This window comes from Cyanistes caeruleus, chromosome Z, assembly GCF_971803275.1.
Source record: "Cyanistes caeruleus chromosome Z, bCyaCae1.hap1.1, whole genome shotgun sequence".
Classification (NCBI taxonomy): Eukaryota; Metazoa; Chordata; class Aves; order Passeriformes; family Paridae; genus Cyanistes; species Cyanistes caeruleus.
In genome coordinates this window covers 14,886,721-14,900,671 of record NC_141732.1, presented here as the reverse complement: position 1 = coordinate 14,900,671, position 13,951 = coordinate 14,886,721, and the positions used below count along the sequence as shown (strand labels likewise).

Below are 13,951 nucleotides of genomic sequence, written 5' to 3'. Positions count from 1 at the left end.
CAGGTGGCCATTGAAGTTACTGACACGTGTGGAAACATACTTTATACTCTGTTTATACTTTCATTTTCCCCATGATTTAAACCTGGCACCAAAATAACTTGTCCAGTCATTACAGGGAGAACGAATAAAAGCTTGTCATTGAAAATGTGTCGAATAGTACTTTCCAAAGCTCATTTCCCATTTCTCTCTTCCCATTTCTCATTTCTCTTTTCTTCAAGACTCTATCCATATCTGCCAGTGTCTGGTCTCCTGGCTTCCACACTCACAAGGTCAGCGTCCTTCTGGGAACGGAAAGGAAGAAAGCAAGTTGTCAAACACCAGAGCCCAGATCTAGAAAAGAACTGTGTCCTTTTTTTTGGGAGTGACTGGATGATGTTGATTGTGGATCCCCAGTTATGGACGATTGGAAAAGCCTTTGTATGAACCATCAAAGGAATCCAAGGAGGTGTGTTGAGTTTGGCGGGAGAAAAGCAGCACTCAGTATGAATGATCAGCAAGTCTCATTTATTGGTAACTCTAAAACCACTTATATAGCATCAATAATTAGGCTCATACGTAGTGCAAAAGCAAGCTCATTCTTGGATATTTCATTTAAGGTCAACTCCACCTAATTCCACATTCCTGTGATCGCTCATCTATGCTGAATTCACATTCTTCTGATCACAGCATCCTGTTCTCAGTTAACAGTTATCACTAAGGTCTTCCTAACTTTGCAACATCTCACACTGACTGTACTCTATTGTCTAATTCTTTCCCAGCTAACTGCTGCATGGGAACGTGACCTTTGCTAGCTAGCCATTCCTCTATAGAGGTGTTACACTGGACTCCCAAATACCCAACAGCCTTTTCATATCTTGAATTTGATGACACCCGCCCTGGGGTTACCAGAATTGACTGAACCCTTTGCACTGTTCATACATGCCATCACCTTGCACAGTAGCTCCATATTTGGAGCTCAAAGACTGGTGTCGTGGTTTTAAACCAATAACTAAGAAAATTATTTACTTCTTGCTGTGAGATATGGATTAGAACAAGAGCAAAACAGGCATACAACATAAAAGGGAAAAAAAAGAAAGTTTATTGACAAACCACAATAATAAGAACACCAGAATAAACTTCCAGAAAAACCTTTCCATCCCCTATCTACCCACTATTCCCTTGTTCACATGACAACAGAGACAAAAACTCTGGAACTTTGATGGTTAAAACAGTCCCAATTCTTGCTAGTCTTTTCTTTTCATGTTGATCTCTCTCTCTCTCTCTCTGGATAAAAAGATTAATCTGCAAGTCTCATCTGGGTAATGAAAGAGTTAAAATCTTGCCCAGGCTTTTGTAGATGGTTCGGAGATCTCTGCCGAACAGGAGCTGGAGCCGTCTGTGATGGAAAGTTCCTCATGGCTGCTCTGGAGCGTGTAGTCGCTGCTCCAACCCGCTGCAAGACCAGGGCCTCTCTCTTTCTTCACTGGGCAGTTTCTAGTGAATTAGTTACAGCAAAACCTGCAGCCGAGCCAGAGATCGGCTCGGCCCGGCCCAGGCCCGAGGAAAACCTTCCCCAGCCCCCCCATCTCCCGGCCTGGAGACGGGGCAGGCCCGGCCCCATCCCCGCCCGGCCGCATGGCCTGGGCAGGGACGGGAGGCCTGGAGCTCCGGACCCTCCACAGCCAGGAAACAAAGAGAACCCAGAGAGCTCTGCTTTTACATTTTAAGGTAGGGTTCACAAGTTGATCCCACTTTTCAATGGCCTAAACTGCTGTCAATTCCCAGCAATGACCGATAATTGGTCAGGAGAAAAGACTCCAAGCACTTCCCAGCAACTCCAACTCCCTTAAAGGTAAAGTAACTCCATGACAGAAGGATACTGAAACTTCAAAAGAAACGTGCTTCTCTTGTGTGTGGCAGCATGGCTCTTGCCCAGTTTTCTACTGGGGTGCTGGTAGAATTTAATGTCACTTACAAACACCTCAAGGTAAATGATGGATGTTGCATTTCAGTGTTTGGGCCAAAAGTTGGTTTAAAAATTAGCAACAGAAAAGGTTGTAATTTTTAGGAAAGAAAAATTCTTGAAACTGTGGTATATGGTTTTAAATCAAGATTTTTTTTTTTCTAAAAAGTACTTCTTCCCCATTTAAAACTAATTTGTAAAGAACATGTGTCAATGTACAGGGCTGATCACTTTAGGCATCATTGTTCCATATCTTTCCTTTTTCCTACAAGGTACTGTAATTTTTGAATCACAATAATTTTTACCACTTTGAAAATGCAACTTGTGTTTATCCTGCTAGTGAATACTTACCTGTTCCATGTTAAAGAACAGACAGTTCTGAAAGTGAAATATGCTTTATGTAAATGTATCTTTTTTCACTAGTCTCCTGGTATTACATGCAGCAGGGCCAACATTAATACAGTCTATACGGACTTCTTTTTGAGAAGCTCTTAGAAATTATTATTATTTTCAGTATATCTGCAAGAAATTAGTGTGTGTTTCAGCTGAAACTCCTCTGTGTGCTCTAGTACCAGCAAGATCTCCTTGCAGTGTAGAAAGACACAATTTTTGCTTTCTGATTTGCCCCCAGCTATGTCATTGTACTGGAGGGTTAGGTGTCTGGATAGGTATCCTTCCTTTGGTTCCTTCTGACCTATAGCGTTTTCCCCATTAACTAGTTGCAGGGAAACCTGACTGCTCATACTTACTGGGTGTTTGAGAAGACAAAGAGTTTGGCTGGGCGCAGGGGGGAAGGGGCCCAGGTAAAAAGGGAGGGGCAGGGGCAGCTGGGGGCTGGTTGGTTTCTTCAGCTGCACAGCAGGACACACTGGAGGGGCTGTTGTTGCTTGGGGAAAGGAATTTGCCATAACCCAGATGGAGATGCTGCTTCTTCTTCTTTTCCTGTGGGCCTCGCAGCCCCTGTCCTGCCGGGATGTGCAGCAGTGCCAGCCATCGACTCGGAGCTGCTGATACACCTCAGCCACCGGCCTGGCATCTCTGCTCATTCCTGCTCTTGCAGCTGGGTGTTCCCCAGAGCCCTGCTGGGGTACTGGCATCAACTGCCTGCAAGGGCTTTGTGAAGCAAAGTCTCTCTTCCATCCTTTCCCTTCTCAGCTGAGAGGGCTGTCACGAGGTCCCTGGTTCTGTTCGGTTGGTAATGCTGTAGTCAGCGTTGTTTGTTTGCCTTGTTGTACATACCGGTCAAGAGCTGTTCTTCCTATCCCCAGGTCTTTACCTGAGAGCCCCTTAATTTCAAAATTCAGAATTCTAATAATTCGGAGGGAGGGAGGTCTACATTTTTCATTCCAAGAGAGACTCCAGCCCTCCCTCACAAACACCCGTCTTAAAATTACAAATGGCTACACCTGCGCTGCCAATACATTACACCATAGAAGTCTCAGTTAAGGGTCAAAAAAGGCATTTATTAGATTATTAGAACAATGTTATGTACAAATATACAAATATGTAAGAATATACAAGTACCAACTTAAATTATGTTAAGAAAACATAATTTATTTCCAGCCTCTACAACAACTCACTATACATAAAAATCAATTAGCTGTTTAACAATTTTTTATGTATTACTATAAACCTACGGCCCATGTAGAAATACAAAAATATACTTTCCCTCTCTAAATGACAGTATACAAATAGTGATCATCACAGCTGACAGAACTATACAACTCTACCACTCCATACATGTGTAAATGGAACTAAATACACAGCTATACACAAATTCATATAAACGCGTATAACTGTAACAATATACAGATGTACATATAGATTTAGTATTACATACAATATATATAAACAGATATATAAAACATATCAAGATAACATAACAGATATATAAAAAATATCAAGTTAAATATCCACACAACTGCATCAATAGAAATGTACAGCTATACATCTGAATACATATATAAATAGAATTCCATAGAAATGTTAATATACAAATATAAATGTCAATATACAAATATAAAAATACACATATCTACCTATGCAAATACCAATATACCTATTTAAAGAGCCAAATAACTATAATTGTATCAATTGAAATATACACAACTGTATCTCCTATGTATAAGGGGACAGAATTTAACACAACTCTAACAACATATGTGTATACTTCTATACACATATGAAATTACAAACAGGTATGTGTATATATCCATACATATGTACAAAGAATACATCCATAACTAGAGCAACATATATATAAAAATATTCCTATACAAACAGGAATATACATATATACATATATAAATATCCACATAATTATCCCTCTTTATGTATAAGTCCATTCTTCTTTAAACAAAGGGAACTCAGCCTCCCCCCATCTACAAAGCCTCTCCCTCGGTCTCTTCCTCCCGTGCAGACCAGCTCTCCTGGACAGGGACAGCAGATGGGACATCTGGGAGGCAAAGGGAATACTGAGTCAGTATTAAGACCTTTCCCTTGGCAGCACCTGCCCTTCCAGCAGGGAAGGGAAAACCTCAGAGCCTCCCCAGCAGGGCTGAAAGAACAAGCAGGCCAAGCAGGCCAGCGTGTGGCGAGTGCAGGGGCGGCGGGACTGTCCTGCATCCCCCGGCAGGCCGGCACAGCTCCCGGGCCCTGCCGGCACAGCTGCCTTGCCCAAGGACAGCCCCTGTGCCGGCCGGGGCAGCAGCGCTGAGCAGCCCCAGCACGGGCAGGGGCCGCTCCTGCCCAGCCGGGCAGCGCCCACGGCCAAAGCCCACGCCACCCTCAGCCCTGCCCGGCCTCACTGGCCCTGTGGCCTTACCCAGGCTCTTGGGGTGGCAGCAGCAGTTCCCTGTTCACTGCTCTCGCTCCTGGCCTTCAGCTTCTCCCTGCTGGCTCCTGGCAGTGTCTGGCTGGCCTCAAGGTCTTCAGGACAGCTGTGGCAAAAGCAGAGGCTCTGGAATTGGTTCCGAGGCCTGGCAGAGCTGCAGTCCCGGACCCCTCTGTGCTCCCTGCTGGCTCCTCCATCCCCTCAGCCCCGCCGTCCTCTTGGCAAACCCCCAGCTCCCCCTTCAGTTTCTTCAGCCTCTCACAGGCCTCTCATCCCACTCAGTCCCTTCTGACCTGTTCTGTCCCCTCAGAGCTGGCACCCCCTCAGCCCGTGCCACTTCCTGTCACCTCAGTGCCACCATTGCCCTCTGCTCCCCCACAGCCCTCAGTGCCCCCAGCAGCTCAAGGTCACCGTCCCTTCAGCGTCACCGCCTCCTCAGCCCCCTCAGTCTCACCGTCCCTCAGCAGCTCCTCAGGGGACAGTGCCTGGGGCCACCGGCAGCTCCCACCGCTCCAGGGACAGCCGGGGCTGGAACTGCTGCTCCACCTGGCCCGGCCCCAGCTCGGACCCAGCACAGGAACAGGGGACAGAGGGGGCACAGGGGGAAAATCAAGAGGTGAAAAAGGCAGCCGAGGGGGGAAAGAGGTTAAAATGCAGCCTAAGGCTACACAAACATAAACCTAGCCCTCTGAACATCTATATTTCTCTTCAAATATAGCTATATGCATTTAAAAATAGAACTTCCTATATATGTATATTAATTTTACTCTAGACATATATAAATTTAAATCAGAAAATATATAAATGTAATTCCATATAAAAAATATAACTATATATATCTACACTTAACTATACAGACCTCTAAATAGAGATCTCATATATAGTTATAACCTATATTATATATAAATATATAAATAATTCAATCTATAGAAATAGAACATTAGAATCTATAAACATAACTATAAGAATTACTTAATAGAACTACAGAAATCTATACATGTAGAACAGAGGGATTCTACCTGCCTGATGGTCACAGGCCCTCCCTCTGTCTCTTCCTGCCGTGCAGGACAGCCCTCCGGGAGACATCCCTCAGATGGCATCTGGGAAGCAAAGGGAACACTGAGTCAATACTGGCTCCTGTGGCTGGGGCCCTGTTTGCCTTGGGCAGCAATTGTCCTGTCAGGGACTGGAGAAGATGGTCTGAAAGGCAGACTCTCCCTTGGGAATTTGAAGCCTGCTCTTTAAAGAACAGGGATCCTTCCAAGTTTCCAAAACTGTGTGAAGCGTTCAAGTATCTCAATAAAGTCTCGGCACCCACAGTGCAAATGGCACCCACGAGAGCCTGAAACAGAAGACGGTCCCCTCTCCCACAAAGAAGCCCTGACTTGTTTTTTTCCTCCGTGCTGACAGAAAGACCTCAGGCCACGCTGCAGTGGCTGAGGCTGAAGGGTGCTGTGAGCTGAATCATGAACCAGCTCCGTGATGTCAGATCTACAAACTGCCCTCTACAGTGAGCAGTACCTGCTCCAACTTGACCATCAGCTCTGACAGGACAAGCTGGTAGGGAAAGAGCTCCCTACAAGGCCTGCAGGCTGCACCGACTTGGCCAAGGATTGGATCCAAAGGGCTTCCTCTCTCCTCTTAGTCTCACTAATCTGGGGTCACTCAGGCTTTTCCTTGTGTTACCAGATTTGTCATTTTTCAGTTAATTGGCCTCTGATGTTCTCCTCTCTTTGTTTCTCTTGTATCTCAGGACAGATTCCAGCAAACTGGTACTACAGTCAGCGATTTCGACTTCTGCCCTCATTTTGCACTCTTTTTTTCCCCCCTGTTCCTTCAAGAAGTGCTCAGCCCAGCTTCCCCTGTCACCCTGCAGAAAATTGATCCATGGGCTTCAGCACAAAACTGGGACACCCAGCTTGGTGACGCAGCTCCCACAAGGTCAGGTTTATTCTTGGCTCTCTTGTCACAGCACAGGACTCAGTGTCAGAGCCTCTGGAAAAGTGTGGAGGGCAGGGCTCGGGGAACTTGTGCCAGTGCAGGACTTGAACTAAAGGCACCAGGAAGCACGGACCCTGCCGACAAGAACTCAGCTCTTCTGATCTCCCTTCCTGTCAGGGACAGGCTCAAAGCAGCCATGGGCCAATGGGGCTCAAACCAATGTGGGCTCTCTCCTTACCAGGCTCCTCAGGCTCTGGGCAACTGTCATCACAGTTCTTGGTGCCAGATGAATCTTCCTCTGCTGCAGCCTCGTTCATGGGTTCCCTTCCTGAGGACTCAGAGGCAACATGAATATTCCCCTTGAAAGAAAAGCAGAAAGAAAGAAACCCAAAGATCACTCAATATTTTCTTGGACTCACATCAGGGCTACAATAACCCTTCTCCACTCCCAAAGGACGTGGAGCAGAGGCTGGGTAGGAACACTCAGCACACAGTTCACATGATAAATCTTTTCAGTTCAGGATTCCGTGGCCAAGGCTAAACAGAAGCTTTTACAAAATGACCTCTGAGGCAAATAGTGAACACAGAAAACCAGAAGACACCAAATGAGGGGATGTGCCCTCATGCTCTGACCCTGGCTTACCCCACGAGCTGTAAGAAATTAGCCAGCAGAAAGCCAGGGGCTCTCCTTGTTGCCAACACAGCTGTCGGTAAGGGCAGAGCTCACTCCCAGCACTGCCCAGGGCTGTGTGCTGCAAAGTCACACACAAAGCACACATTTCTGGCTGGGAGTCTCACCACCCCACCCAAGCGCTCAGACAATCCATCACAAGCTGGTGCTTTTTGGAGCCACTGAACAGCGTTAAAAAGCTCTCGGTCCAGCCCCTTTTATTCCCATCCAGTGGGGTTACCTGAGCAGAAGGAGACTTCTCAGACAGGGATCTCCTGATCTCCCGAATCATTTTCTCCACAGCAAGGCCAAGATCCAGCGGTGGAGATTCCTCTTCCTTAAGTGCGCTCTCTGCTGAGGCCGTTGATGCTGCTGCACAGGCGGCACTGCCAGGTGGAGCACTGGAGGCTGAATTGCCTGGAGTGGCTGCAAGAATCCAAACACCTTGTGGTCAGGCTCCAGAATGTGGCTTTGGGATGCAGAGCTCTGCTGCTGCCTTGGATGCAACACATTCAAAGGAAAACGAGGCAGAGAATCTTTTCGCCTTCTAGAACCCCCTTCCTAGCAGGCTTAACAATTTCTGTCTCAGAATGACACAGCATTGTGGGAAAATACTTCCAACCGCCAATTTTCAGGATCTTTTGGAAAAGCAAGATTAGAATTCTTTTCCTACCTGGTGGGTTGTAGGCTGGGGGCTGCTGCTCCCTGTGGAGCTGCTGGAAGCTGCAGGGCTGGATCCTGACCACCTCCCGGTCGGCCGGAGGCAGCTGCTCCCCACAGAGCTCCTGGAAGTGGCTGGGGGGCCCCTCCCGGCCGAGAAACCGCGGCCGCTCCCCGTGGAGCCCGAGCAAGTCGCAGGGCGGGATTCGGAGCAGCTCCCGCTCGGCGGGCAGCGGCCGCTCCCCGTAGAGCTCCTGGAAACGGCTCGGCCCCTCGCAGCGGGCCGGCCCCGGCCGGTCCCTGTGCAGCAGGTGGAAGCCGCAGGGCGGGCGCCGGCTGAGCAGCGGCCGCTCCTTGGGGGGCTGCTGGAAGCGGCCGGGCCGGGGCCTGCGCAGCTCCCGCCAGTCCGGCAGCGTCCGCTCCCTGTGCAGCAGGAGGAAGCCACTGGGCAGGGGCCTGGGCGGCAGCGGCGGCCGCTCCTTGGGGAGCGCCTTGAAGCGGCTGCGTCTCTCCCGCCCGTCCGGCAGCGGCCGCGCCCTCGGCAGCTGCCGGGAGCACCTGCTCCTGTCCCCGCCCGCCGCCGGCCGCTGCCTGCTGGCCGCGCTCCGGCGCTCGATGCGGAGCAGGAGCTCGGGGCGGTCGCGGCGAAACCAGGGGTTTGTGTAGTGGAGCCACGCCCCGGCATCACCCGGCGCAGCCGCGCCGGCCCGGCCCGGCACCTTGCGGAAGCCGTAGCGGTAGAGCTGGCGCACGAAGCTGAGGAACCGCGTGGCTCTGAAGGTGTGCGGGGCTGGCCCCTGGTCGCCGCCCGGGCTGAGAAGCTCCCGCTCGAAGAGGGAGCGGTCAATGAGCAGCCCCTGGGCCTGGCTGTCCCAGCGCACGGAGAGGACGCGGGGGCTGTTCACCAGGCGCCACAGCTTGGCGGGGAAGGTTCTGGCATTGAGGCCGGCGGGGAGCGGCAGCTCCGCCATGGCGCCGATCGACGACTGTTTGCCACAACGGCCGCGGCGCAACGGCCTCAGCCGCACTGGCAGCGCGCGGCCTGAAGGGGAGCGCTGCGCTCGGCCCCGCGCGCGCCAGGCCCGGCCCCGGCACGGGCCGGACTCGGCGGGGACGAGCGCGGCAGAGCCGGGGCTGCGGGCACAGCGCGGCGGCTCCGGGGGCTGGCCGGACACGGCCCGGCAGGGGAAGGCCCTGGAGAGGGCTCTGGGAGCACTGGCAAGCTCTAGCCCCACAATGTATCGCGTGCCTGCGTCACTGTTGGTGACAGAGGGAAAGGATGTCTTCATTGCCTTCTGTCTTCGTTGAGGAACGCATGAAAAGGGGATGTTAGAAAACATTCTTTGGCAGCAGACTGGCTGGTTTTTTTCTGGCCATCTCTGCCTGTCTTTGGCAGAAGCAGCACATTTCTAGTTATTTGGAGTCAGCAGCAGCAGGAAGGGGCAGCAATTCTGTCAGCATTGACATCAAAGCTAAAGTGCTGCACCCTGAATGGGTGTTGCTTTATGCAAGGGATTCGTGGCGTGCAGTTGTTGCAATCTCACGCTGGTGTTTTCACAAATTAGGGTTGCATGTTCTTTCCTCAGGAATTACCTCTTCTTTCCTCTGATCTTAGGAGAGTTCAAATCCAAATGCCTCCTGCAGCCAACTCTTGTCAATGTAGACTGCCAAAGGAGATCTTGCAATGAAGAGACACCGCCTAGATCTCCTGTGGAGAGATGCAGGAGGAAGTTTTTTCCCTTTGTTTTGAAGTCTTGTTGGGGAGCTGCTTGTGCTTTGGGGAACACACACCACTAACGTGTATCCTGGCCTTGCAGGTTCATTCCTGTGCTTCCTGACACACCACAGAGACTTGGAGGCAGTTGTGCTGGGGCAGAAATTTCTGTCTGGGAACTTTTTGAAATGCTTCCATTATTCTTTTTTTTTTTCCCCTTCCTCCCCCCCCCGCCCCCCCCCCCCCTTTTTTTTTTTTTTTTCCTGCAGAAATATTGCCATAATCTTTTGCTTCTACAGCATCTTTTTCTTGTCTTTGGGAACTTCCCTCTGCTGCCCTCCCAATCAAGCCAGTTCCCTGTGTTCCTTCCCAAACTGAGGAGTAGCCCATGGCCTCTGCTCTCCAGCTACAACAGAAAGAAGTACAGAGCCTGCTGTTCTGGGAGAGGAGCTTCTCCTTCCTGCCTGCTTTCCCTTTGGGACAGGTTGGTGGGTGTTTATTTGATAAAAGGAGATTTAAACACTGAAGTAGCTGCGTTTCAAACTGCTCCATGCTTGAGCTCTTCTGTGGGTATTCTTGGGCAAAAGGCCTCTCTGTATGAGCTCCCAGTGGGCAGGTTAAGGAAGGAGGTTGATAATTCAGGGTTGTAACTGCTGAAAGCAGTTAGTTTCTAGAGGTGTCCAAAGCTGGGAGTGTCTACTTTTCTTACATGCCTGCAAAAAAGAAGTGGCAAAGGGGGAATTCAGTTTGCAGAGCTAGCGATTATGTGTGTTTTCCAAGAAATGGACTGGCAGAGAGGCAGGTCTTACGCTGTGAAAAACAAGGTTCATTTTCTTGGTAAAATCTAATAAAGGACAATAGGAAACAAAGATAATAAAGCAAAGATTAACAGCCAGGTGCTTGGTGTTCTGCCAAGAGCACACTTGCTATTTTGGGGATACCCTTTATATATCTTTTTTATTGTATCAGCCTGTTGCATTTTTATAAACAATTACATGTATTTAAACTTTAACTACTTTACATGTGCCAAGAACTGTTTAGCATGACTCCTCCTCAGGACCACCTTTTTAGAGCACATGCATTCCCTGGCTGTGATTTTAGTCTGTTCTTATTATCACCTCCAGTTTGGGTTTTGGTCCATACTTTCTTCAGACTGTAGGTGCTGATAGTTGCAGTATCAGTAGCAGGGGCCTTCATCATACATTCATTGGATGTTATCCCAGCCAAGCAGGCAATTCAACTACCACAAGCATAACCATATCAGCTATTTCACTACTGCACCTAAGTTTAGTTAATAGCAGAAAAAATCTGTAGCAAAATTACTTGAACATTATACGGATAATATCCATTTCAATATTTTGCAAAAAGCCAGTATTATAATAGATATTTATAACAGTGCAAAACTGACTGTCTCTGTTTTGGTGGTGAGGAGGGTCAGAGACACAGACACACTAGCTGAAGGAATAGTGTGATTACTATCATGCAGAAGTGCAAAAGAGAATCAGAAAAGGATAAGCTCAGCAATGTACTTCATTATTATTACAGAAGCTTGCTTCTAGTTATTAAGAAAGATACATCATCAGATACCCTAATACTTTATCCTTCATCCAGATCCACACATCAGCTGGATGAAGCTGGCCCAGCCAAGCCCTGCAGAGCTACAGCTGAGAACTGTGAAATTGTGTGGCGCCCCCACCTTTGCTGGCCACAAGGCTTCTGACTGAACTGTGAGAGTAGCCTGGCTTTGACAGTGCTGAACGAGCAATCTGACAGAGCTTCTGATGTGGGACATCTGATTCATTCTCCTCTTGGTTTTATCCCTGAGCCTGGCCAGGACTCAAGGAGGAACCAAGGCCAGGTGTGGCCTTGTCCAGTTTCTTAATGCTGAAAGGTGAAGATGTGTTTCACCAATGAATGGATGCATAGATCATGTTGATAGTACTACTTGGTTAAGGTGCTGATACATAGAATATTTGGTTGGAAGAGTCATCTAGAGAGCAGCTGTGGCTCAGGGCCTGTTGTTCAGGCCTTAGTTCTTCAGTATTTTGTGGTGCAAATCAATGCTGTGCAGAGCTGGAAACAAACAAGTCCCTCTTTAGCACATATCAGACAGCGAACAGGATTAGCTCTGCAAGGCTGGGCTAGGGCCAAGAGCACAAGTCCAGCACCCTGCATTTTCCCACAGGAAGCTGTCCAGACCAAGAAGGCCACTCCTGCCCAGGTGCTGAAGTGCCCAAAGCTGCCTCCCCGCTTGCAGCTCTGCAGAGCCCATGGAGCTTGGGGTCCTGGGCAGCCAGGGCAGCCCAGCTGCCTTGGAGCACAAGGAGTGTCCCAGAGAAGCTGCCGCCCTTTGCTTTGTAAATGTTTCTCAGAGTCTTGCCATTAATCCACAGTATCTCACATGTGTTCCTTTACTCTCGCAAATATAAGACAACTTTTTGAGAAAAGTGACTGACGTAGCTTCTGCTGCTGGTGGTGCTTTTGTCTGCACGTCAGGGCAGGTGATTTGAACCAAGGACGGAGTCCACAATTGACACCTCCATTTTGCCAAGTCGAGAAAACCATTCACAATTGGGCTACTGATGCTGAGCAGGTTTCCTAGTTTTTAGAAAGTTACAACCTTAAAAAGCCAACAGATTTTCCTCCATGAGTGTCGTTCCGATTGGGAACGGCTATAAAGAACGACACAAACTCTCAAAGAGAGTTGAAACTCTCAAGGAAACTCTCAAGGGAGTTTCAACACGAGAATTCTCTGGTTTATTACTTCAGGCCTGCTTTTTATAGACTGGTACGTGGAAGGTACAGAAAGGAAACTCTTATTGGTTAGCAAAGTGCTACATCACCATCACTGGTCAGGGGCACACTACCCCCCTGACCCTCTCCTGCAAGGGAAAACAAGAGGACAGATAAACAGCAGCTGGCAGTTGTTTTCTGTCTCTGAGGATTGTTTTGAAATTCTCCTTTGAATTTCCCAGGCTAGCTTCTCAGGCAGGACTGAGAGGCCATGGGCCTGCAGTTTCTGCAGCTCCCTGCAGCCTGTTCCAAAGCTAGCATCCATACATGAGGATACCAGCAGTAGCATGATGCCAATTCTCTGCACCTTCTTTCTCTATCTTTGGTGCTTTTAAGAGTTCCTCAGTGCCCAGCAGGAATGAAAGCACGTGTGATAATGTAAGTGATTTGAGAGCTGTGTTGTGCCTCGCCGTATCAGTGTCCATGACAAGCTGGACACCCCACCTGTGGGTCTGTTGAGTTAAATCCATCCCAATTCTGTGCAAACAGCAACCCCGAGATGGCGAAAAGAGCAAGGACAGTGTGTGGGTGTGCGTGCACACACCCGCAGGCTGACTGCTGTGTGAGCAGAAGGTTTTGGACAGTGGTACATCTTCAACTCTCCCAGGTTGAGGGAATATATCAAATCTATATGAAATGAAAATATTTATCAAAATATATAAAAATGCATCAAATAATACATATTTATTTATATGTAATTTATCATCTCTAATACAACACTTTACATAGCTTAATATACATACTATAATAAATAGCTTGTATAAAATATATACTTGATCCTTTCCTAAGCCATTGCCTGTAGGTGAAATAGACCATGTCCTAGTGTTAGTACATTTGTGCCTTCTGGTACTACTTATTACAGCATCAACTCCTGTGGGAGTTCCTTTGGGGAACTTCACACAAAGGGCTTCAATCATTTCAGCACTTGTGAGAACTTGCTGCTTCCCAGTTCTCCAGCATCCTTCTGGATTTTGGACCATTTCAGCACCTGTATCCATAGCCCTGCCTTTACGCCCAGCCTGCAGCAGTTACAGTCAATGTTGCCTCCCCCCCGCTCCAGCTTATTTGCAGAAGTGCTGCCAAAGGCAGTAGAGCTGGCTCAGGATGCCTGTTGGGATGATGTTCAGATGGACACTTGGAGTGCTTCCTAAAGAGCTGCTTGTGGGATGAGGATGGATTTTCCCTCCCTGGGTGGCTCCTACTTGGAGCTCCTACAATTAGTGAAGTCCCAGAGTGTATTGGTTTTGCAAGGCCTGGTTTTAGGTAGCAGAGCTAGATCATCATTCTCACAATGGCGGCTCCTGTGAGAAGCTGCTGGAAGCTTCCACTGTGTCCAAAAGAGCCAATGGCTGATGACTGTTGTGGTGCAGTTTTGTTCATTATATTTGATTCAATTAC

The 13,951-nt window shown here is 48.5% G+C and overlaps 1 protein-coding gene across 1 annotated transcript; it reads right to left on the bottom strand.

The window, feature by feature from the left end:
* Nucleotides 1–3,384: 3,384 nt before the first annotated feature.
* On the bottom strand, nucleotides 3,385–9,475 carry LOC147648144 (uncharacterized). The gene is made up of 6 exons (XM_086868721.1): nucleotides 8,060–9,475; nucleotides 7,628–7,812; nucleotides 6,955–7,075; nucleotides 5,230–5,875; nucleotides 4,767–4,881; nucleotides 3,385–4,397 (listed from the first exon to the last, which is right to left on the bottom strand). Exons 1-4 carry the CDS (start codon nucleotides 9,384–9,386, stop codon nucleotides 5,865–5,867), a joined length of 1,644 nt encoding a protein of 547 aa, XP_086724847.1. The 5' UTR covers nucleotides 9,387–9,475; the 3' UTR covers nucleotides 3,385–4,397; nucleotides 4,767–4,881; nucleotides 5,230–5,864.
* Nucleotides 9,476–13,951: the final 4,476 nt, after the last annotated feature.